At 32.8% G+C, this 25,808-nt stretch overlaps 2 protein-coding genes across 3 annotated transcripts; one reads left to right on the top strand and one right to left on the bottom strand.

The window, feature by feature from the left end:
* Nucleotides 1–1,148: 1,148 nt before the first annotated feature.
* Nucleotides 1,149–4,264, top strand: LOC141698205 (uncharacterized). Its single transcript, XM_074502862.1, has 3 exons — nucleotides 1,149–1,155; nucleotides 2,306–3,142; nucleotides 3,765–4,264. The coding sequence occupies exons 1-3, from the start codon at nucleotides 1,149–1,151 to the stop codon at nucleotides 3,773–3,775; spliced, it is 855 nt and encodes a 284-aa protein (XP_074358963.1). The 3' UTR covers nucleotides 3,776–4,264.
* A 1,698-nt stretch (nucleotides 4,265–5,962) lies between these two features.
* On the bottom strand, nucleotides 5,963–11,282 carry LOC141708230 (uncharacterized). Of its 2 annotated transcripts, XR_012569418.1 has the most exons (6): nucleotides 9,934–11,282; nucleotides 9,621–9,699; nucleotides 8,151–8,250; nucleotides 7,842–7,974; nucleotides 6,187–6,291; nucleotides 5,963–6,101 (listed from the first exon to the last, which is right to left on the bottom strand). XR_012569418.1 is itself a non-coding variant. In XM_074511747.1 (2 exons), the coding sequence occupies exons 1-2, from the start codon at nucleotides 11,028–11,030 to the stop codon at nucleotides 9,693–9,695; spliced, it is 1,104 nt and encodes a 367-aa protein (XP_074367848.1). In that variant the 5' UTR covers nucleotides 11,031–11,282; the 3' UTR covers nucleotides 8,949–9,692. The 2 variants fall into 2 exon arrangements, 1 of the variants encoding a protein (XP_074367848.1); XM_074511747.1 differs by lacking the exons at nucleotides 5,963–6,101; nucleotides 6,187–6,291; nucleotides 7,842–7,974; nucleotides 8,151–8,250 and having other exon boundaries at nucleotides 8,949–9,699.
* Between the last annotated feature and the right edge of the window lie 14,526 nt (nucleotides 11,283–25,808).

Genomic DNA, 25,808 nt, shown 5'->3' with positions numbered 1-25,808 from the left:
TTGAGTATATAACCTAATAATCGATCCCTAACCCAGGTTCCATTAATATAATACAAAATTTCTTCAGAGGACACTATACATTTTATGTATAAGTGTGTATTGTCTTATTCATGCAAATATATGTTAAATCAACTATATATTTTGATCCAATTTATATATATATATATTATCATAATTTTAACTTAATTATATTACATAATTTGATTTTGCATATAAATTTATCTAATTATTTAATTCATAATTAATATGTAGCAAAAAACTCAAATTGATATCGGTTAATCTGGCTATAAAATATTTGTAACCCAAACAACCTTAATTCATACTACTTTCTTTTCAAAAAAAAACTTATATATTCCTGTTGAATATGATAGATGATGTTATTGTTATTTTTAGAATATAATATTTGCATCATTACATACTTAATGTAAGTAAATATATCTGTATTATAAAAGATATTGATATAAGCCATTTTATAATGTTTTGTGTATCTGCTTATTTTTCGAGGATGTGTTTTTCCATTATGGTTAAATTTGAAAAAAATGCTATAAATATGATTTTGAGGTACTTGTATAAACAAATTTTATACCTTATTAAATAAATTATAAGATTAAATGGGAATTTAATAGAATGTAGGGTACTTGCGCATATTAATAATTAATTTTATTTTTGTTAAAAATAAATGTCTAGCATAAGTTTGAGAGTGTCACTTTTGACCTCGAGGTGTTGAGTTTGATTCCCAACATCAATGAGTATTTTTTAAATTAAACTTCTAGCGGTTGTTTTTGTAATTATTGATAAATAAGGGTATACTTTATGCCTTATCAAATAAATTATAACAGCAAATGAGAATTTAATATTGATAATGAATTTTATTTTTATTCAAAATGAAAGCATTGCATAAGTGGTTGGGAGTCTCACTTTTAATTTAGAGGTGTTGAGTTCGATTCCCAACATTAACTAATATTTTTCTAAATTAAACTTGTAGTGGTTTTTTTGTAATTATTGAATAAATAAGGGTATACTAGTAATTTGACAGCTATTAAAATAGAACTTTTTGCCCTTGTGTCCAAATATGATTTTAAGGTATTTGCATAAATAAATTTTATGCCTTACTAAATAAATTATAAGAGTAAACGGGAATTTATAGAATGTGGGGTACTTGCAAATATTAATAATGAATTTTATTTTTATTCAAAATGTATGTCTGACATAGGTGGTTGAGAGTCTTATTTTTGGCTTCGAGGTGTTGAGTTTGATTTCAAACATCAACTAATATTTTTCTTAATTAAACTTCTAGCGGTTTTATTATAATTACCAAATAAATAATGGTATACTTTATGTCTTATCAAATAAATTATAAGAGCAACGGGAATTTAATAGTTTGTAGGGTACTTGCGAATATTAATAATTAATTTTATTTTTGTTTACAATTAAAGTCTAGCATAAGTGGCGGGGAGTTTCACTTTTAACTTGGAGGTGTTAAGTTCAATTCCCAACACCAACTAATATTTTTCTAAATTAAACTTGTAGTCAGGGGCGGACCGTGGTCTGGGTTGGGGTTGGCTCCATCACAGGTTAAATTTTTACGGCCCATTTAAATCTTAGTATTAATCTAGCCTTTTATACATTCAGCCCAGGTAAAGTTTTTGAAGCCCAGGTAAAATTTATTCAGCCCAAAACAATAAATTTTTCATGTCTATAGTTTTATACTTTATAGAATTGGATAGCCTCCATTAAAAATTAGATTAAAAAACAAAACAAAATAAAAAAGCATGTATGTCAGTTGTCGTGTGTTGTCAAATCCCTAGACAAGCCAGTGTTGTCAATTGCTTTGTTCTTTTATAAAATTATAATAAAGCAATTTGTGGGCTACCGAGACTTACTATTGACTCCTCCCTGGTTCACAAATCATAATGTAAGTTTTATACTATCGTCCAATTTTGTAGATTAGTTTATTTATATTAAATATATGTATAGATTCTATTTTAACTTATAATCTTATAAGGTATAAATCTAATGTAAGTAATTAATTGTGAGTGCTAATTGTCAATACATTATATTTAATTAGATTAAATAGGTCAATCTTTTAATATTAATATTTTTTTAATAATTTAGATTGAGTGTCGGTACTTAGAATGAGTGAAAATCGTCGAATTACCACATACTTTTTAATTATTAGTGCCATTACAAATTTAAATTTGCGTGGATGCTAACACCCGAAAATTATATAATAAAAGGGATTATATATTTTAGTCTCTGTGTGCTCTTTAAAATTAAAGATATTTTTGAATTTATTCTATTAAAGAATTTTATTTTTGTTACGGGAATCAAGGTCGAAAAAGAAAGACACTGTTTTCTTATTTTCCTACTACCAATATTACTCCTGCAACTACTTCCGGTGTTGTTGATACTATTACTCCCACAACTGCTACTGCAGTTACTCCTACTACTACCACTGATCCTACAGCTACTGTTAGTGTTGCACATGTTGCTAGTCATGATCTTCCTATTCCTACAACCACAACTACAGTTACTCCTGGTGCTCCTCCTACAAATATAACTAGTCGTATTGATCTTGCATCTCTTGAACGCGATCCAGGTCTTCGTCATCCAATGTGGAAGTATCCACCTAATGTACGTGATGACATTAGACGTGAATATATTAGACTTGGAGCATGTCAACCTAAATTACACAAAGATCAATATCCACCTACTGAGTTTGGTAATCAACGTCTTCGATTTCAAGCATCTTGGTTCAACTCATGGACTTGGCTAGAGTATTCAGTTTCAAAAGATGTTGCATTCTGTTTTTCGTGTTTTCTATTTGAAAAGGATTCATCTTCACAACATGCATTTACTATTGATGGATTCAGGAATTGGAAAAGAGTTAATGATAATGAGAGATGTCCTTTCTTGGTGCATATTGAAAAAGGTAATTCACCTCATAAAAAAACATTAACATCTCTTGATGGGTTGACCAATGTTACAAGACATATTGATAAGGTCATAAATTGTCAATCTTTGAAAGAGATAAAGAAGAATAGAATGCGCTTGAGAGCTACTATAGAGGTTGTTCGATACTTGAGTTTGCAAGCATGTGCACTACAGGGTCATGATGAATCATCAACTTCTCGTAACAGAGGTAATCTTATTGAGATGATAAAAGTTTTTGGTAGACTAAATGTTGATATTTTGAATGTTATTTTGGAAAATGTACCAAAAATGCCATGTATACTTCTCCAAAGGTACAAAAAGATATTTTGCACATCCTTGCTTCTAAAGTAAGAAATAAAATCCGTGATGAAGTAGGAGATTCTAAGTTTTGCATTTTAGTTGACGAATCAATAGATGCATCACATAAAGAACAGATGGCTATTGTGCTTCGATTTGTTGATGTTCATGGTATTATCCGTGAGCGCTTATTTGATATTGTTAATGTGGCTGATACCACATCATTAACTCTTAAAAAAGAAATATCTGATGTTCTCACACGAAATAACTTAAGCATTCATAATATGAGAGGTCAGGGATACGATGGTGCTAGTAATATGTGTGGTGCATTTAATGGTTCACAGGCTCTATTTCTTAAAGATTGCCCATATGCTTATTATGTACATTGTTTTGCTCATTGTTTTGCTCATTGTTTACAATTAGCATTGGTTGTGGCTGCTGAAAAACAAGATTCTATTTGGGAATTCTTTTCTATGTTGTCTAATGTTGTAAATATTGTTACTGGTTCTTCTAAACACCTGTTGGAGTTACAGACTGCACATGAAATAGAGTTTGACAATTCTGTGACAAGTTGAGAACGTGACACTGGTAGGGGACTTAATCAGATTGGGAATTTACAGCGATCTAGATCTACAAGGTGGAGTTCTCCCTTTAATTGTATTTGCAGCTTGATTGATAAGTTTGGTTCAATAATTACTTTGTTGGAAACCATTAATAATTGTAGTAGTTCTTCGAACTCTGTGCGCGGAGAAGCTAAAGGTTCTTTAAAGGCACCGAAATCATTTGACTTTTTATTTGTGCTATATTTGATGCATAAGATTATGGGCCTTACAAATTTGCTTTGTCGAGCTTTACAAAGTAAATCAATTGATATCTTAAATGCCATGAATTTAGTTGCAACAACAAAAGAATTGCTACAATCTCTGAGAGATGAGGGTTTTGACGTTCTTTTGGATTATGTCACGTCAGTGTATGTAAAGCATAAATTTAATGTACCGGATATGAATGCTCGTTATATGGATGGTATCCGTTCTGTGCGACAAATAGATGATAAATCAGTTGAGCATCATTATCATTATGATGTATTTAATTCTGCAATTGATTTTTAGTTAAGAGAGTTACATTATAGGTTCAATGATGAAGTTGTGCAACTTTTGAGATTAAGCACATCTTTGGAACCGAAGAACAATTTCAGCTTGTTTGACATCGAGCATATTTGTGTACTTGCTACTACCTTTTATCATGCTGATTTTGGAGAACAAGAGATGTACCATCTTAAACTTCAACTTGATCATTACAAGATTGATGTGGTTAATCATGCTAAATTTCAGGATTTATCTACTTTTTCTGATTTATGTCTACATCTAGTTGATACGGGAAAGACATCACAGTAGAATTTGATTTATAGGTTGATTTGTCTTATTTTGACACTATGCTTATCAACATTGAGAGGGAGTATGCGGAAGAAATTGATGCAAATAAAGTGATAGATGAATTTTATGCTCAAAAAAATTGTCGAGCACAACTCAAATGATGTGAGTAAATTTTCTTTTATTTGTCATTACGAACTAATATCTTTATTATTTAGTTTTTGCATATGTTGGATTTCAAATTAGTAGTATACTTGAACTATGTGATTTTCGTTTTACATGTATATGCTAGTTTACTCAAATAATTTTTTGTTGAATCGCGCAGAAAAAAAATCACTACAGCCCCAGTAAGTTTATAATCCTGGGTCCACCCCTGCTTATAGTGATTTTTTTGTAATTATTGAATAAATAAGAATATACTGGTAATTTCACAGTTATTAAAATGGAACTTTTTACCCTTATGTTATGGTTTAATACATAGTAAGAGATTGTCGTGAGACTTTATACATTGCTATGAAGAGTAAGAACGTGGTTAAATTTTGTCATTGAATCTGAAAAAGCAGATAAAGTAATATAACTCCTCCACAAAAGCATTGTAAATTTATTATCGCTTTGTTGTTTACCTTCTTCATATACTTCATGCAACAGCTCCAGGTTCCTTTCAGAATATTTGTTCCCTTCCTGTGCCCTCACGTTCAATCACATGATCGATCACCACAGGCTAATCGCTGATGAGGGACAAGTCTAAATGATGAGGGACAAGTCTAAATGAACACGTCGACACCTTTGTAGCTAATCTAAATCTGCAAAATTCCATGTTGTGCTAGGTTTTATTGTAATGTGCAGGGCTGCTGGCAAAACAGATTTTGTGCAAAACTTCTACATGTTTTGATAATTCTACAGATTTTTCCAAGCCAGGCAAATATTGTAGCAGTGGTATTTGTATTTTCAGTGTCAACCTAATAAAAACACCAGGACTTCCACAATTGGTGGAGGGCTTCAGGGACGATTCAAAGTCGATAAGGGAGAACTACTGCATAATTTCATATTTTCAAAGTGATAACACTTGTAAAGTTGATTTATCATACAACACAAATATGAAATTTCTATATATCAAACTATCAGACTCTTGCCTAAATTTGGTTGGTTGATTTGCATTTATTTTTGTTTGTCATTCCTATCTATTTTTCCCCTTTCATTAAATTCCAGCTGTAAATTTGAATCATTTTCTTTTACTTCAACAACTTACAACAAGAAAGAAGAAACAAATTACCATAAACAATTAACTCATTACAGCTTATTCGAATAACAAGGCATACATTTTAATGATCAATACTCACATTTTCTCAGCATTAATATAGCAATTCATCTCACCATTAGTAAGGTCAGTGCTGTGTTGCTACCAATTTTTGTTCCATTCTCTGCTTCAAAGCACACTGCAACCTTCGGCTTCACTTGAACATACTTTTCAATACCTATATTTACTCATTGACATCCTTTCTGCCAGTTCAATTGTTGCAAAATATGAGATACTACACTGTTAGCACATAACTTGACAAACTAGACACTTTAATAGAAGGCTAACCTTCCCAATGTTGAACTCCTCCGCTTCAAGCATATCATGAACTGCAACCTCAATCAGATCACAAGGTGCATTGGAAACAGTATCTTGCGAGCTAGTTAACAAAATCTAACACATAAAAGGCTAACCTTCCCAATGGAAGAAAGTTATATGAGTTAATACTAATAAATACTTGTAGTAACTTGAAGTCTTCTTTAACTGGTAGCATCTTTTAACAGCTATGGATATCTAATTCATCACGACCGCATATAAGCACAATAAGTAGCTTATAGAAGGATATATATAGACTTCAGGTGTTTTTTATTTATTTATTAATATTTGCAGGTAAAGATAGTCGGTAAAGAAGTAGGATTCGGAATTGATCTAGGTACAACATACTATCGCATTTGAGTATGGGGCAAGAGAACTATATCATCTTGTATTGACTTCACTATTATGGAGTAAATCATTGGTGATGCCGCAAGAAATCAGGCTGCTTTCAATACTGTAAGGATAGTAACTCGCATTGTCATATTCCTGTCATGTTCTAACGTAATTGTAATATGCTAAAGCATAAATAAAAAAGAGAAGATCTCAACTAAATGGCACATATTTATCACTTGTTGTGATTAATTCTCGAGGGGCAGTTTAACTGCACTTTCTTTTAACATTATGCAACTACTACATAGTAAAAATACAATAGCCTCAATCAACGGAAAATATAGTATAATGATGATAATTTGTCCATCTATGCTAAAATTATATGTACATTCTGCAACTAATACTCCTTTTCTGCTACATGAATGAAAATCTCTATCTTTATCTTTTTAGATAAAAGAAGGTTTTCAGCATCTAGTCATCATTAACCTTTATACGAACTCTATCTCATTTATAATCATCCCATGCCCCTGCACATTATACTCTACACATAAGATTCATATTAAATGTACACTAGGAGTAAACATTTCAATTCATCATTTACATATGCAATCACAAGACTAGAAATTGTAATCAGAAATATAGTAATTGATCTCGTCTTTTCATCAAAATGTTTGCTACTGCAAGTCATTGTGACTAAACGAAACATCCCAAGGGTCTGTGACAGTTCTTTTTCTATTATATGAATTGCATCCGCTATGTGTGAAATTCATCAGAGCTGGTCTTAGTCAGTCAGTTTCTAGGAAATATACAATTTTGTCAGTACAACTGTGTTACATAATGTAAAAATAGACAGGTAAACAAAACTAATTGTTATGAGCTTGACAATATCACATTCCGAACGAATCACATTTCTTAAACCAGGCATATTTAAAATATGCATATAAATATACACCACTCCAAAGTTAATAGACAATACTAAAACTAACAATTAAAACCCAAAAGTCCAAAACACTAAATAAATCAAACATAAAAATTAAACTCAAACCCACTAAATAAATCAAACATCAATACTTGGCAAAGCACTACACAGGAAAATCAATAAAAAAACCTAGTTAAAGGTCTAATTACTTCTTACTATTTAATTAGGATCCCCCAAGAAAGAGGAAATGTAGAGCCGAAAACAACTTATAATCGAGGACAAAGTATAGAGGCGCAAACAATTAAAGGGACATATGAACAAAATTATTCCAAATATATGGAGATAAATAGATAGAGAGTAAGAAGAGTGCCCCCATTACCTTTGATAAGGTTTTGCCATCTCGCGGACTAGGCAAAATAATGTTGTAGTTCTGGTCTCAAAAACACTACAGTATGAGAAGAACAAATTCCACAAGTAAATGCAGGTTTTCCTGCAGGCATCCTGTACTATGGCTGCAAATAAAGACCATGAGTAAATCATTGAGCAATGTGATACTGGAAATTTCTACCCGTACTTGGTAGAAATTGTACATATTGAGCAATGTGATACTGGAAATTTAAATTTTAGTTCAGTTCTAGATTATTTTTTTCAAGCTTTTGAACAGAGTATAAAACAAATAAATACCTACCAATTATGGTCCCCAACACCAAATCTTTATTCACAACTGGTGACAATAACGACTTGATTGTTTCCTCAGGCTGTTTTTTAGCACCTCAGGGATAGTTCGTCTGCAAAGATCTGATCAGTATTATTTTTTATACATTTATATGAAGTAACCTGACAAAATTGATCAGAAGAATGCACCATATGTCACTTTAGTATTTATGACTTGCTGTAACACAAATTTTCCATCCAACAACAAACACGATGACAGTTATTTGGAATAAGTATTTTACTGGTATGACTTGTCAAGTTAAATGTCGATCCCATAACTTAAGAAATCAATGCTGGCATTTTAGGTTCCCCGTCTGTGTTTTACATCTCTAAAAATGTCACTTGGGAAAAATTTACAGATCCAAGTGATAATACTGCTCCAACATTTGATGTGTTCAGCTGATAAAAAATCTGAAACAAAACTGAGGCTTTTCATATGTATATCAGCATAAAGTCAACAATATAGAATGATTAATATTCTGATAAGTTCATGTATCTTCAAACCGCAAATAAGCAAAAAAACTTGAAGTAATCCACAGCAAGATACAATTGACCAATACAAATTTTCTATTAATTAGGATGAAAAAAAATCCAAACAATATTTTTAATTCAAACCAAATACCATTCGACAAGATGCAGTTAGCATGAACATGTAAAGACAATGAACAAGCCATCACTATTGGTCTAAAAATAGTTTTAATTGCAATTAATTATCAACAGTTGTTGCTCTAAAGAAGAAATAAAAAATGAAAAACTTAATTAAGTTCGTAAATATGAAGTATAACACATCATATATGGATACTGTTGTAAATGCACTTGCTATAATTTTGCCATTCACATACAACATCACTAAGCACTGTTGTTCAATTGTTCTATAGAACTGGCATTAGATTACTTGATCAAACACATGGATGAATAGGAATATTGACACACAGATGAAGATGAAAACTATTGTGCAACCACTTTTCATTAAATTTTCAGTAGGTCACTCACACCTGACAATATCAAAACGACAAGGTAAAAGATGAGCTCGATCTTTAACATCTAGGCTATGTTAGAAACAAGTATATCAAATTCGTGCCAATATAAAATTAAAATCCCGTCAACTTAATGGACCATACACAATATCCCACCTCCCTCACTACTTTCATACTAGTTCACATTTCTCAAGTGTATGTGCGACACATATCAAATCTAATTTACAACACGTCACAGAAAAAAATCATAAGTTGTCATTCACTTGCTCGTTAATTAATTGGACTAAAGCATAACAATCATGATAACAAAATATTTGTTCAGTGAACCATACAAGCATTGAATAGTTTCAGAAAACATTATGATTTTTTCCGGTTATGCTAACAAAACACCGAAAGTAAAACTTCAATACAAGCGAAGACATTGGTGATGCACAAGAAGGAACCACAAATTCTACAGGGAGGATTACAAGCTAGTCGTTTGAATAAGAACGCGAGTCTGCTTTCGTGAATCTTGTGCTCTTCAACAACCATCTTGCTTTTCAACGCCTAGGGAAAGAGAAGGGGGAGGTTATAAACAAATATTGAACTTTTTAATTTTTTTTAAAGAAAAATAGTTTGGGAACAAAAGATTAGCTCAGACTGTACATGGTACTATATATATATGGTAGAGCATGCAACAAAACAAACATGCAAATCAAGCGATATCAAACTCATTAAATAAGAATGCTTCCCAAATCATATAGGGTGGGCATAATATGAGACAAGGGTAAAATAACTCACAAAAGAAAAGAATTGCGGAAGCAACATGTGCCTGACACGGGGGCACGGAAACATCCGACGACATTCATAAATAAGGAAGATCTAAGCTTGACTATTCGAGTAATGAGACAATGCAGGTTGGAAGTCTGTGAACGGGGCATTAGATCATCTTGATACATGAGGCAGAAGAAATCAGCCGTGACGTGGACCAAGGAAACCTTCATTGCATCATGGAAGAGTGAGTAAAAAAAATGAGTGTACTCCAACCCTATAACCGGACCAAAGCGAGTTTGATGGGTGTCCAAGTTGTAAGCAAAGATGCAACCACTTATGCTAGTGATCCCGTAGATTGTTGAGTCTTGTTCAACGACAACCAGATTACTAACAGTACTAGGCAATATCGAAAGGAAATCAGCAGCAGTGTGTATGGAGCACCACAATCCAGTGTCTGTGTTGAGATAATACGATGTTGGAGGTGTCCATTGCCGAGATTGGTGGTCGAGTAGCCAATGTTGGGGAAGCAGTAATATAATGCCACCGGAAGTGGAGACCGTGTAGAAATTGGGTGGGAGATGAAAATCCGGAACAGGGTTTGCTATAGTATCCCAAGACTCATCTACGGGGTCAAAAATAAGGCCCAATGATGCATCCCTTCCAGCTGCAGGATCAAGAGTTTTACATGCAAGCACGTAGAGGCGTCCTTTATTAGTAATGAGTTTAGGACCAGATCTCCTCATGAGAGGAGTGATTGATGGACAGGAGGGCAGAGGTAACCAAGAGTCGGGAGAATCAAGATCGGAAAACACAATTTTAGTTTGAATGAATTTATAGAGCTTATGACCAATAACAGCTGCACTAGTCACATCCAGGACTTGATTTTCTTGGGTAATAAACAAAGTAGACGGGGTAATTGATTTGAAACGATGATGAAGATCAAAAGTGTGGTCATGCCTGTAGTAATCAAAACTCCCATCAACACAACATGACTTATTGTTGTTGCTGCTGTAAGGCTCAATATCAATATCAATCTTGTACCATTTACTGCTTCCACTGTTCACCGATTCCACCAATATACTCCTCAATTGCTGCTGCTTTCTCACAACCTCCTTTATTATCATCCTTTTCTTTACTCTCCAAATTGCTCGCCTCTTAATTGCTGCTCTATGTCGTTTTCTACAAACCCATCATCATCATCATCACTTTGTATTCAATTTACTCTCGACTCTCTTCTTTGTTAATAATTGCCTTGGCTCTCAATTATATACCCTGCCCTAATTTCTTCTTCTAAGCTCAGCCCTTAAACGGCATCGTCTCACACTCTCCCGTCTCAATTTATCTACATTCTTTTATTGTCATGTAAAATTTTAAGAGTTTTTGTTCAACTCACCTTCGACCTAAAATCCAAATCTACTTACAGCCCTAATTTTAACATTTTTTATATTCATCTTATCAAAATACTATAATCTAACATAGTAAAAATGTAATTTTGAAATTAATGAAATTACTAATATGATTGTTTTTTGTATTAATACACTTCAATTTTGTGAATATAACTAAGTTTAAAAATAATCGAGCTTTGGAATTAAGAATTATAAAGATGCTTTTGAAAAATTAGTTTTACATTAGCTTTAAAAGTAGGAATGGCACTTGCAAAAATGGATAAAAATTGATGCGTACAAATAAAAGACGATCTATGAAGTATACCGAAACTGGTGCAGTGCACGGGCTTCTGTCAACGAAAAATCATTGTCTGATTCAATATTTCTTGTAGTGTTTGTCCCCTCATATTATACTTTTTAATATATTTAAATAAATATGTAATATTTATAAATTAATAATAAAAACAATAATAGAAATAAGAAAAAGTTGGCATAAGTAGGATAATCATAATTTAACAGGATAAGAAGATTGTTTAATAATACAGTACATTAGCACGTGTATAACACTATTTATTTTTATTTCTAATAACAAAATTAAGGATATAATGGTTGAATTAAATTACAAAACTAACCTCGTTTGATAAAGTAGTAGCTTTATTTGTTAAATCTAGGCAGCCGTGTTCCCGTGTTTTAACTATAAAAAAATTCTTTTTAGAAAATTTGTTAAAAATTATACACAAACATTATATTATCCAAAAATATAACATGTGTGTTCATGTAAAGGAGATACATATTTTTTTTCCATTTTTAATAAAATAAAGTTTTGAAAGATTTGAACTATCTATCTATACTATATTATAATAAAAGAAACATTAAAAGTTTGGTAATTGGTCGGTCAGTACTGGCTGAATTACTTAATTATCCTTATTTAATTATTTAATTTTAATTACTGGGTCGATCAATTCCAAATCTAATTGATATTGAAGTCAATTTTCTCTATTGATTTACCAATTTGAATTCTGTTTTATATCGAACTCTTCATCATTATAATTTATATTAAATTCAACTTCTTCTACCAATTTAAATTTTAATTCAAATCGAGTTTTATATTATTCTAATTTATTACTTCAGGCTAAATTAAATTTAAGCAGACTAAATATAATTTTTAATATTTAGTTGATATAATGTGACTCGGGCTAATATAAAATAATAATCTTATCAATCCTTCTAAAAAAATTATACTAATGAACTTGGATAAAAAAAATATATCTTATTTATCCGGAATAAAAAAAATACATTATACAATTGATTCAGACTAACACAAAACTAAAATAATAATACAATTCTACCAACAAAAACTAAATACTAATTATTCGGTCTAAAATAAAATTATCTTATTGATTAAGACTTTTAAAAAAATAATATTAAGCTAACAATAATTAGTTTGATTTGGCATGAGACTAAAATAAAATAATGTAAACCACTGATCCGAGATAAATCAAATTAATATTAGACTAAGTATAATTTGTAACTTATTGATGTAAACTAAAAAATCAAATTTTAATTAAAACATAAATATTATTTTTAAAAATACACATAAATTATCAATAAAAACTATATTGTTCAGTCAGTAATATTATCTTTTTAAAATATGTTTTATAGAGTTATAGTTAATCGATTAAGTAATCACCATGTTAAAATAATATTTTTTAAGGTTTCAACATAATGGAGACATTATATTTTTACCCTTAATAAAATAATAATTTTGTCATAATAAGATTCCCCCTTACCGATGCTATCACTTTAAATAAGGAAATGTTCTAAAAAGTTATGAACATATAAGACTACTAATATAATTATCATGAAGTCATATCATTTAAAGTTTAAATGAATAAAATTAAGAAATGAATACAAAATATTGTTTTAAGAAATATATAATATTAAAAAAAATTGTGCGATCCGTGCATCACACAGGATCGCACGGATTTTAAGCTAGTTTATTTTATATCTAAACTAATCAATTATGCTTAACTGTTTATGTTAAAGGACTTCGTACCTGCACATATGTTAATGTTACTGTTGGTGAGGAGTCTTAATTGGATTACATGGTTCCTAATCTCTATATAAGTTTTTGACTTATCGATATCTCTAGTTCTCTACATAAAGATTTGACTTATCGATATCTCTAGATCTCTACATGAAAAAATGACTTGTCGATATCTACAGTTCTCTACATAGACTTTTTGATTTGTCGATATCTGAGATCTCTATATGCAAATTGACTTGTCGATATCTCTTGGTACTTCTCAACAAGTCATTTTGGACTTCTCGACAGACTTCTCGATATCCCTTAATCCGTGACTTGTTGATATCTGACTTAGAACATTTTTCTAGGACAGTATTATTCAAATCCAATATGCTACACTTTTCTCTGAGTTATGATCATGATTTGATATTCTTTCGGAGTTTATTCATTAACTTGAAGACTGTTCACAGAAAAATCCTCCAGTCTAAGCTACCTAACACTTTTACAGAATCAAGGAATGTAATTACAAAATATAAATTTAGATTATCATACAACTTATCCTTAAGGTTATTAGTATGACTTAGTCTTATTATGTACAAGTATGTCTTGCACAATAAGGGCCAAAGATCATTTAGAGGGAAGAAAAGAGAGACAAAAAGGTAAGGTAATAGGATTTAAAGATAAAACAAGTTCATATGAAAAAAAATAAAGGGGAGCCGATAGAGTTATCATCTAAACTCGAACAAGAAAAACATGAAAAGACGGAGAATTTGGTAAGTCACACAGTCTTGTGAAAGTAGCTTAATTATCAGTAGTTATTCCTTAATTATCAGAGTTTGAGAAATGTCCTGATATCATTCCCAATTCATTCACCAGTCTTGTGAAAGTAGCTTCACAGAGAAGCTTGGTGAATATATCTACTAATTGCTGATCTGTTGAAATAAAGACCAATTCAACTGTACCTTCTTCCACATGTTCCCTTATAAAATGGTACATAATGCTGATGTGTTTAGTCATTGAATGTTGCACTGGATTTCCTGTCATTGTAATAGCACTTTGATTATCACAATATATAGAAATAACGGAATAGTCTAACCCATAATCTAGTAACTGATTCTTCATCCATAGAATCTGAGCACAACAGCTTCCTACAACAATATATTCAGCTTCTACAATTGATGTGGAAATTGACTTTTGTTTTTTGTTGTACCAAGAAACCAATCTTCCTTCAAGAAATTGACATCTTCTAGAAGTGCTATTCCTGTCTATTTTGCATCCTGCAAAATCAGCATATGAATATCCAATTGGCTTAAAGTCTGAATCTCTAGGGTACCATAATCCCAAATTCATGGTGCCTTTGAGATATTTAAAAATTCTTTTCACAACTAATAGATGAGGTTCTCTTGGATCAGCTTGGAACCTTGCACAGAGACATGTAACATATATGATATCAGGTCTACTAGCAGTCAAATATAGGAGTGGGTCAATCATACCTCTGTAGTTAGTTATATCTACTGAAAAGCCAGTATTTAATTCTAACTTGGTTGCAGTGGCCATGGGAGTTGATGCAGTTGAGCTATCTTGCATTCTAAATCTTTTGAGCAAATTCCTGGTGTATTTAGATTAATTTATAAAGATCCCTTCATCAGTCTGTTTTACGTATAACCCCGAAAAATAACTCAATTCTCTTATCATACCATTTGATATCTAGACTACATTAGCTTTGCAAATTTCTCACAAAATTTATCATTAGTAGATCCAAAGATGATATCATCAACATATATCTGTACTAATAACAAGTCATTGCCATAGTATTTATAAAAGAGAGTTTTATCAATTGTACCTCTTGTGAAACCACTTTCTAACAAAAATAGAGCAAGTGTTTCATACCAGGCCCTTGGAGCTTGCTTTAGTCCATAGAGTGCTTTATCCAGTAAGTAGACATGATCTGGATACTTTGGATCAATGAACCCTGGAGGTTGTTCAGCATAAACTTCCTCTTCGAGTTCTCCATTTAGAAATGCACTATTTACATCCATTTGGAACACTTTAAACTTCTTGTGAACAACATATGACATAAAAATTCGTATTGCCTCAAGCCTTGCAACTGGAGCAAAAGTCTCATCATAATCAATGCCTTCTTGCTGTGAATAGCCCCTTGCAACCAGTCTTACTTTGTTTCTTATAATAATGCCTTCACTATCAGTTTTGTTTCTGAACACCCACTTTGTACCAACAACTGATATGTTATTTGGTCATGGCACAAGAATCCAGACTTTGTTTCTTTCGAATTCATTAAGCTCCACTTTCATTGCTGTAACCCAGTCAACATCTTGAAGAGTTTCTTCCACCTTCTTGGGTTCAGTTTGAGATAGAAAATAATGGTAGAGACATCCATTTTGAGTGGTTTTTCTGGTTCTTACACCACTATGAAGATTTCCAATGATTAAGTCAGGTGTGTGTGACTTAGACCATTTTATTGCAGATAGGAGTTCACTCCTTGAAGAAGAACCTCCCCCTTGATCCATGAACTCTGTGTTATTTCTTTGACTAGTACCACTATCATGTCCTGATGCTTCCCTGAATCAGTGTTCCCAATTTAATTAGTATTTGACTCATCAGAATTTGAGGAATGAGAGTCTGATGACTTATCTACTGATGTTTCTTGAGTTGATTTACTTGTAGAAGACTCTGGTTTTGAATCATGTTGCTCCCCCTCAACATATGCTTCAGTGTTTGAAGAATTTTCACTGTCATGTGGATCATCAGAGCTTTGAGTGATATCAGAATTTACTGTATCAGGATCAGATTTAAGAGTTCAGCATATGATACTTCATTTTCAAATCACAACTTGTCATGGCCATCTGCATCTTTTAGACCTGTAATCTTCTTGTCGTCAAAATATACATGTATGGATTCTATGATTGTTCTTGTTCTAAAGTTGTAGACTCTAAAGGCTTTTGTAGACAATAGATTTCCCACAAAAATGCCTTCATCAGCTTTTAGATCAAATTTGGTAAAATGCTCCAGATGAGTTTTGAGAACAAAATATTTGCAACCAAAAATGTGAAAGTACTTCAAATTTGGCTTATTTCCCTTCACCATCTCAAATGGAGTTTTTGCATGTCTGTTGATCAATGTTACATTTTGTCTAAAATAAGCAGTTTGCACAACCTCAGCCTAGAAGTAGGTAGGCAATCTTGCTTCCTCTAGCATGGCTCTTGCAGCTTCTATGAGATATCTATTCTTTCTTTCAACAACTCCATTTTGTTGTGGAGTTCCAGGAGCAGAAAATTCTTATTTTATCCCCTTGAGTTTGCAGAACTCTTCCATAGAACTATTATTGAATTCAGTTCTATTATCACTTCTGATGATCTTCACTTTGTATGTTGATCCTTTTTCAAGCTCTCTCACATGATCAAGAAGAATGGATGGAGATTCATCTGTGGTGTGTAGAAAATACACCCATGTGTATCTTGTATATTCATCAAAAATTGTGAGTGCTTACCTCTTTTTGGCAATTAACATAATATTTACTGGACCAAAGAGATCAATATGAAGTAGATGATATGGTTCAAGAATGGAGTATTCAGTTTTACTCTTGAAAGATGTTTTTCTTTACTTGGCTTTCTAGCATGAGTCACATAAGCCATCAGGAGTAAACACTGCATTGGGCAACCTCTCACAAGATCTTTTATCACTAGTTCATTGATGTTGTTGAAATTGAGGTGTGAAAGTCTTTAATGCCAGTTTCAGTTATCTTCCACAAATGCTCTACTAAGTAGATAAACTTTTGATTCATCAGAATTTGTGGACACCCTGGCTTCATATAAACTACCATGTCTTACACCAGTCATTGCAATCTTGTTATCAGACTTACTGACAATTTCATAATGCTCCTCATAGAAGTTCACATGATAACTTCTATCACATATTTGACTCACACTGATTAGATTATGCTTGAGTCCTGCAACCAGAGCTACATTTTCAATGATGACATTTCCAATTTTTATTTTTCCATATCCCAAAATTTTTCCTAAGTTGCCATTTCCATAAGAAACACTTGGGCCAACTTTCTCCTCAAATTCCGATAACAGGGATTTATAACCAATCATATGTCCTAAGCATCCACTGTCCAAGACTATAGTATTTCTCCTGTTACCCTGCAATCGGTATTTGAAGTCGTTAGTGTTTTTAAGGACCCTGGATTGCTTGGATCCTTTGGCATTTTTAAGTTTGTTAACACATGCAGCAAAAGACTTCTAATCAGAGTTTATTTTAACATCCTTACTTTCAGTATTTACACATGCAAAAACAGTTTTTGCTTTATTTAAATAGGGTTTCAGTTCATAATAATCATAATACAAACTGTGATACTCTTTACATGTATAAATAGAGTGCCAAACACTACCACAATGAAAACAAGGACTCCGTGGTTTATATCTAACTTTTCTATTCCTAAACTCTGATTTAGGAGGAACATTATTTATCTTTTTATTCTTCCTGCAAGAATTAGCAAGATGATTAGCACTACCTTAGTTCAAATATGCCTTTCTAGGTGCATTGGGAGGATTTACATAATTGTCATTTTTATTAACATCTACCTTGCCATTTTTATTTTTCCTAGGTCTCTTCTCCTTGTTTTTCATGTGTAAATCCTTCAGCTTTTGCTTGAGCTGTTTCCGAGTCATTAAACCAATATTTATTGATTTTGTGTGAATTTGTTCACTCTTATCAGTAATTAAGTTTGATCTAGGTGCTGAGATTGAACCTACCTCATTAACTGATTTATCAACATTAGCACTTGGATTAAACTTAATGGTCTTCAACTGAACCTTGTTCAGTTTGACCTTAGCATCAGTATTTACCAGTTTATCTTTCTCAGTTTCTTTTCCAATTTTCTTACCATAATTAGATATATTAGTATATCCTAATCCTGATTCCCAAAGCCATTCTCTAAAATTTTCTGAGTTGTTTTTCCTGAGTTAGTCCAAAATTTAATAACCTCTCATTCTTTAGCTAACTCCTTTTCTTGATAAGCAATGCTTCTAGCATTTTTTTAACATAAACATCATTATCTTTTTCTTTTTGAATTTCTAGCATGGAAAGCAACTCAATTTCTAGGTGATCATTCCTTTTCTTTAACTCGGAGTTTTCACCCATGATTCTATTATTCTCTAAGGTTTGATCCTTATAACTAACATGCAGAGATTTAAGAAACAATCTTAATCCACAGATATAATCAGTATCAAAAGTAAGGGTAGTCTGAGGTACCTTTAATTCAGTATTGTCAGCCTCAATTTCAACATTTGTCTTGAGTGCATAATTGACCCCATTATCTGAATCTGATGAATCATCCCAGTTTTTCTTCTTTGAGATCAAGGTTTGTTTTTTCTTAATTTTGGGTTTTTTGCAGTCAGCTGCAAAGTGTCCAATTCCATCACAGTTGTAGCATCTTTCCTTTGACTTGTCAAGTTTTCCAGATTTTGATTCCTTCTAGTCAGTACTTCTCATGTTATTCCTCTTATCAGAGTTTGAGGAACTGGAACCGTTTATGGAAAATCTTCTCCTTTATTTGAAGTTCTTGTGGACCATTTTATTGAAGCTTTTAACCAGTAAAGCAGCCATTTGATCCATGTCTTCATCGTTGTCATGATCACTGTCAGTATCTGATTCATTATCAGTATTTGAGTCATCATCAGAGTTTGATGATTCAGTATCTGACTTTGCAATCATAGCTTTTCCTTTGGAGTAGATTTTTCTCTTAGCTTTATCTTTTGGTTTCTCTTCAACTTTGAGTGCAGCTGGTCTAGTCTTGGATCCTTTCCTCTTACTTCTTTGCTCCATCTCTAGTTCATGAGTTTTCAGCATTCCATAGATCTCATCTAGAGGTGTATCATCAGGTTGATAGTTATCCCTTATTGATGTGACCTTAAAGTCCCACTTTTCAAAGAGAGCAAGTAGAAAATTCAAGTTTGAGTCCTCTAAATCATATTCCTTGTCGATAAGAGACAGGTCATTCAACAGCTTCTGAAATCTGTCATAGATATCAGTTAAGGACTCATTATCTCTTGAGTCAAAGTGCTCATATTCTTGAGTAAGTACTATCTTCCCGTTCTTCTTGATAGAAGTTGTGACTTGACACTTTACTTCTAAAGCATCCCATATCTCTTTTGTTATTTTACATCCAATAATCCTATTGGACATAACACTATCAAGACTACTGTTCAAGATGTGTCTGACTTTTGCATCATTCATAATAGATGAAAGATCTTCAGGAGAGTAGTCCTTCCTTTCTTTGTCAACCATCTTTTATGGTTCTTCTGCAACAGAAACAACTACATTCATTGGTTTATGAGGACCATCGTAAATCCTAATTAGATATTCAGGATCTGTGGCTTCCAAGCACATGGCCATCCGGACTTTCCAGATTGGATATTCATTTATCTTCAAGATTGGCACCTTGATTGCTTCATACCTACTCATGTTGCTGTTAATCTGTGATGTGGCTTAGGGTGGTGGTTGTGTATTCTGTGGTACTTCTTTTTCTGCCATTAAAGATTGATTTTCAAATCTTGAACTGTTTTTATGTCAACAGCAGGCTCTGAATACAGTTTATTCAAATAATTCGACAAAGTTTCAACATAATCAACAATTTTTATATTAACAAATAAAAACTTGGTACAAACGTACTCTCTCAAAAGGATGAACAAATATCCTTGAGAGCTGCTAGGTTATACGAATGATATAACAATGTTCGCAGTGTATATAGCATGAACCTAATATGTGCTTTATATAGAGAATAGTTACACAATCAATAAGGAATCATACTATATTATAATAAGGAAACCTATTACATATCCATATATGATTGCTTCTGAGATAAAGTCCTTCACCGCCTTGAATTTATGTTTTCCTTTTCCTTCTTGAATATCTACTGAAGTGACAAATTCTGATGACATCTTCTGCTGATCATTAAGTACTGATATAATTATTAATGACGTCATTCTTCAGTAAATACTGATATAAGTCCTGATAAGAACTTCTGATAGTTTATGTCTGTATATCATCAATTATATCTAACATAAAGCTTTTCACTGAATTCCGAAAGATTGGATATGAGCGTATGAGGCTAGCGAGGCTAGTCCAGCTATATATAAGAGACTACCGGGGCTAGTCCAATATTAAATGTCAATATAGTGCCTTAGGTATCTTATGATCGTAATGGAGGTCAGTACGGGCTGACGACCCGTATTATATTTAAAAGATGGATAATCCAATCAAAACCTAATTATTTTAGAGTAGTGAAAGTAAAGATTATAGTCATGCTTTAAACATTATTCCTAGAAAGCATTATGAATTGATTTTCACAAGTTATCTTGAGACTTTTCAAATTTTGACAAAAACCTACCTATAAAAGATACATTCAAACAAATTACATGATTCTTCCAGATTCTTGATCTTGAATGTGGTGCAAGACATGCCTGTACTTTAACAAGACTAAGTCAAATTGACAACCCTAAGTAAATTATATTGTAATCTTAGTTTGCATTTTGTATTGTAACATTTAAAGTCTGTAAAAATGATCAAGAACAGACTGGAGTCTTTTTCTGTAAACAGTATCAAGCCTAAGAATTCTATCTGGAAGAAGATCAAGAAGATCATGCCTCAGAAGAATTATGAAGAAGCTTGGAGTTGAATAAATTTATTTTGAGAAAAATGTTCTAAGTCAAGATCTCTACAAGTCACAAATTTAGTGTTATAGAGAAGTCATTCGAGAACTTCAGAATGACTTATAGAGAACTCAGGAAAGCTACTAGAGAACTCAGAGATATCGACAAGCCAAGTTGAAGACATAAAGATTGGAGATATCGACAAGTCATTTCTTCACTAGAGAACTCAGAGTTATCGACAAGTCAAATATCATAAGAAAACTCTGAGTTATCGACAAGTCAAATATCATTAGAGAACTATGAGATATCGATAAGTCAGTTATCACTAGAGAACTCTGAGATATCGACAAGTCAAATATCACTAGAGAACTCTGAGTTATCGACAAGTCAATTAGTTACTAAAGAACTTAGAGATGTCTATAAGCCAAAGTGAAGACATGAAGTGGAGAGATCTCAACAAGCTTAATTCTCTTATAGAGAACTCAAAGACCTCTACAAGTCAAATCAACTATAGAGTAATGAGAGATCTCGATAAGCCAATATACTTATCAAGATGTCAAGTTCTCTATATACCAAACTGGAGATCTCGGGGTAAAACTCAAAGTACAAAGTGCAGACCAGTTCAATATCCAAGATTAACAATCAACAAACAAACAATCCAACCAGTTGGATTGACAAGTCTACAAAAAGCAGCTTAAAGAGTGTGCAAGATTAAGGGTGAAGATTAACTGAAAAAGGAAGATCAAAGTTAACACAATATGCAAATATATGTTAAGCCAGAAAATGAAGATATACTTTTCCTAAAATGGAATGATTAGTGATAGTTTACTAAAGTGAATATCATCTCTTATTACAGACTGTGTAAACCAGTGGTTAACTATCATATAAAGTTAACACTGGTCCTTTGTTAGATGTAACAATTAGATCAGAAAATTCTTGTATTCTCTCAAGAAAGAAGCTAAGCTCTTTATCAACAAGAGACTAGAAATTTTGTAGCAAAACATTCTTAATTTTAATATAAAATTAAGTGAGTTTTGAAAGATCTGTGTTCTTTACTGTTATTGTTCAAGTTCAGTCTTAACATATTTTACTACAAAATTTGATTTACCTTGTTCACAACCATAAACACTTCAAGAAAAGCAGAAAAACATAAAAACACATTCACCTCCCCCACCTCTGTGTAATTCATTACCTAACAAGTGGTATCAGAGCAAAATCTGAAAGTAAATAAATTCAGGATCTTGGAAGAATGAATACACAGAAAATCAGTAGCATCAAAATCCCTACTTTTGATAAAACTAACTACACTCTATGGAAGAAGAAAATGTTGCTATTTATCAGGATGGCCAATCCACTATACATACAGATTCTCAAAAATGGGCCCTTCACTCCTATGGTTAGAGTTGAGGAATCTACAGATGGTGATATGGTCATTCCAGCTCATTATGCTCCAAAAGACCCTTCTGAGTACACTAAGTCTGAGAAAGAAAAAGTTTCCCTAGATAGTGGCTTGCAGCTAATATTGATAGAGTCACTTGACAATGTAATATACAATAACATTTTCAGCTGTGACACTGCTAAGCAGATTTGGGAAAAGATTGAAATACTCTATGAAGGAACTGAGGAAGTTAGATCTAATCAAAGAAGGATACTGATTTCACAGTATGAGGGTTTCATGGCTAAGCCAAAGGAAAGTATCACGGATGTGTTTGAAAGGTTCAATAAGCTGATAAATGACTTGCAACTACATGACAAATATTATGAAGCTGAAGAGGTAAATTTAAAGTTTTTGCTCACACTCCCTGATCATCTGGAACGGAAAATTTCTGCAATCAGAGAAGGGAGAGATCTAAGTAGGGTAACACTGAAAGTTCTTTATGGAATCTTAAAAACATATGAATTAGAAATGATTCAAGGAAAATCATTAAGAGCTAGTCAAGGGCATGTTATGGATGGTTCAAGTGCTCTAATTGTCAATGAAGTCCAGACCTCTAATCATGAGCTAAGATCCCAGACTCCAATTGCCTCAACAAGTGAGCTAAAAAATAATGACTCTCGGGAACAAGTCATACTGGAGTTGGAAGAAGATGAGTTCTACACCCTGGATGAACTTGATGAGCTAGATCAGTCAATGGCCTATTTGGAAAGAAAGTTCTCTAATATTAGAGTAAAGAAGCCAAGATTCTTCAAGGGTAAAGGACAGTCATTCAACAAAGACAGCAGCTGGAAAGGAAAAGGGAAGTACACATCTGATAGCAAAAATGGCTACAAAACTGGATCTATTGACAGATCAAAGATAAGGTGCTACAACTGTAATGAACTAGGTCATTTTGCTATAGAATGCAGGAAACCCAAGAAAGAAAAGAAAGATAAAGCTTATCTTGAACTGGAAGCAAAGTATGAAGCTCTTCTGAAGAAACCGCAAAGCAAAGCTTATATTGCAGAGGGAAAGAGTTGGGATGACTCTGATAATAATGAAGATGAGGAAGTTGGAAATTATGCACTAATGGCCTTGGAGCAAGGAGAGCCATCCTCTTCAAAATCACAGGTACCAACTCTTACTATCATTGATTTAAATGTGAGTCAATATAAGGAAACTGTAGAGAAGATGTGCACAGAAATGTTTCACATTCATACAAGCAAGGTTGCTGCTTATGATTATGATGTCTTGAACAATTATGTGCATATTGCTATTGGTCTTGATTATGATGTCTTGAACAACAAGAATAAAAATATAGGTGACAAAGGAAAGGCAATAGAAAATAAAAATGTTCCAGCAATGCTGAAAATGGTTGGTTCACCTATGTTCAAGGCATATGAAGTTAACTTCAGTGAAGAAGAGTTGATTATCAAGCTAAAAATTATTGATGAAGACAATGAGAAGAAAAATGCAGAAGCAAATCAATCTTCCAAAGCTGAAGAGAATCTCATGGACAACCAAGGTTCCAAGACACCTGTCAAAGAAACCAAAATTGAAGATGCAAGAAAGAAGAAGAAAAATAGAAATGGGAAAATTGGGATAAACAAAAGCAACAATATTGCTTATGTTACAGATTCTCCAAGAAAGAAATATGAGAAATGTGGCTCTGTGAATCACCTAACTCACCTTTATAAAAAGGTTGTTAGCAAGCCAGCTGAAGGAGCCTGCAAATACAATGAAGCAGATGCAAATGATCCCTACTCATTCTGTGACAAGTTTGATTGCATCCCTTGCAACTTGAAAGTGATGAAAAGTTACCACAAGATGATAATAGACCTCAAAGAAACAAAAATTGGTCTACAACAGATAGGGAAAATGCACAACAGTCAATAAACTCTATTTTATTTGAAACAACTCATTCTACTTCTGCTAAATCAGTTAACAAGAAGAAAGTGCCCAACACTGCTTGGGTTACTAAACATACTTAAAACTCATTGTATGCATGCCAAAATGAAGAAGGTCATATGGATCATAGACAGTGGATGTTCCAGACATATGGTAGGTGATAAGGCCCTGCTATTACAATTTGAGGAGAAGGCTGGCCCTTTGGTGACCTTTGGAGACAACATCAAATGATTCATAATAGGATATGGCAAGATTGTTTCTAGAAATGTTGTCATTGTTGATGTAGCACTAGTAGTTGGTCTTAAAGTGAATATTCTCAGTGTTATCCAATTTGCAGACAAAGGCTTTGAAGTTTTATTCAACAAAGAAGAATGCACTTATATCAGCAAGAAAACTGGTGAAGTTGCTCTGAAAGGAGCAAGAAAAGGAAGCTTATTTGTTGCAGAATTGGACTCAGCAAATAAGGATGGAATTTGTTGCTTCTACACCAAGGAATCAAAAGAACAAAGCAAGTTATGGCATACAAAGTTGTCTCACTTGAATTTTAAGGCAATTAACACCTTGGTCAAAAAGGAGTTAGTCAGAGACATTCCTAATCTGGAGTTTGATCAAGTTGAAGTTTGTGAAGCTTGTCAGAAGGAAAAATGAAAAGATCAAGCCACATGTCAAAAACTGTGAATTCTATAAGTGCACCTTTTCAACTTATTCACATGGACTTGTTTGGGCCAGTAAATGTCTTATCAATTTCAATGAACAAATATGCACTTGTAATGGTGGATGATTTCTCAAGGTAGACTTGGGTAGAGTTCATGAAGTCTAAAGACGAGACTCCTCACATCATAATTGAGCACATAAAGAAGATAGAGAAATAGGCTGAATATCAAAACCGTGTAAAGAGATTGAAAAGTGAGAATGGAACAGAATTCAGAAATGCAACATTATGTAAATTCTGCAAAAACAAAGGCATTGTTCAAGAGTTCTCTGCTACTAGAACACCTCAACAAAATGGAGTAGTTGAAAGAAATAACAGAACATTAGTTAAAAATGCTAGAACAAAGCTGCAAGTTGCCAACAAGTTTTTGGAAGAAGTTGTTAACACTGCATGCTATACTCAAAAAATATATCTCATTAACAAGGCCCATGGAAAATCACCTTACTCAATCATGTCTAAGAGAATGCCTACTATAAAGCATCTTCTTGTGTTTGATAGCAAGTGTTACATTTCGAAAGGCAACTCTGAATATATGGGAAAATTTGACTCAAAGGTTTTTGAAGCAATTTTTCTGGGATATTCATTGGAGAGAACTGCCTACAAGGTCTATGTGATTGATCAAAAGAAGATTATGGAAAACACATATGTGACTTTTGACGATGACAAGTGTCCAGGCTTGGAATGCCTTGATGATAATGAAGTTGAAGCCCTTGCATTTGAAAATCTCAACATTGAAAGTGATTCTGATGGAGAAAATGAAGTTAATGCACAACATATGATG

This window comes from Apium graveolens, chromosome 2 (assembly GCF_009905375.1).
Source record: "Apium graveolens cultivar Ventura chromosome 2, ASM990537v1, whole genome shotgun sequence".
In the NCBI taxonomy this organism is placed as follows: domain Eukaryota; kingdom Viridiplantae; phylum Streptophyta; class Magnoliopsida; order Apiales; family Apiaceae; genus Apium; species Apium graveolens.
This window is presented reverse-complemented; position numbering and strand designations above follow the sequence as displayed.

Excerpts from the sequence above, each read along its gene's own strand:
- LOC141708230 (XM_074511747.1), bottom strand. The coding sequence starts at position 11,030 with ATGATAATAAAGGAGGTTGTGAGAAAGCAGCAGCAATTGAGGAGTATA.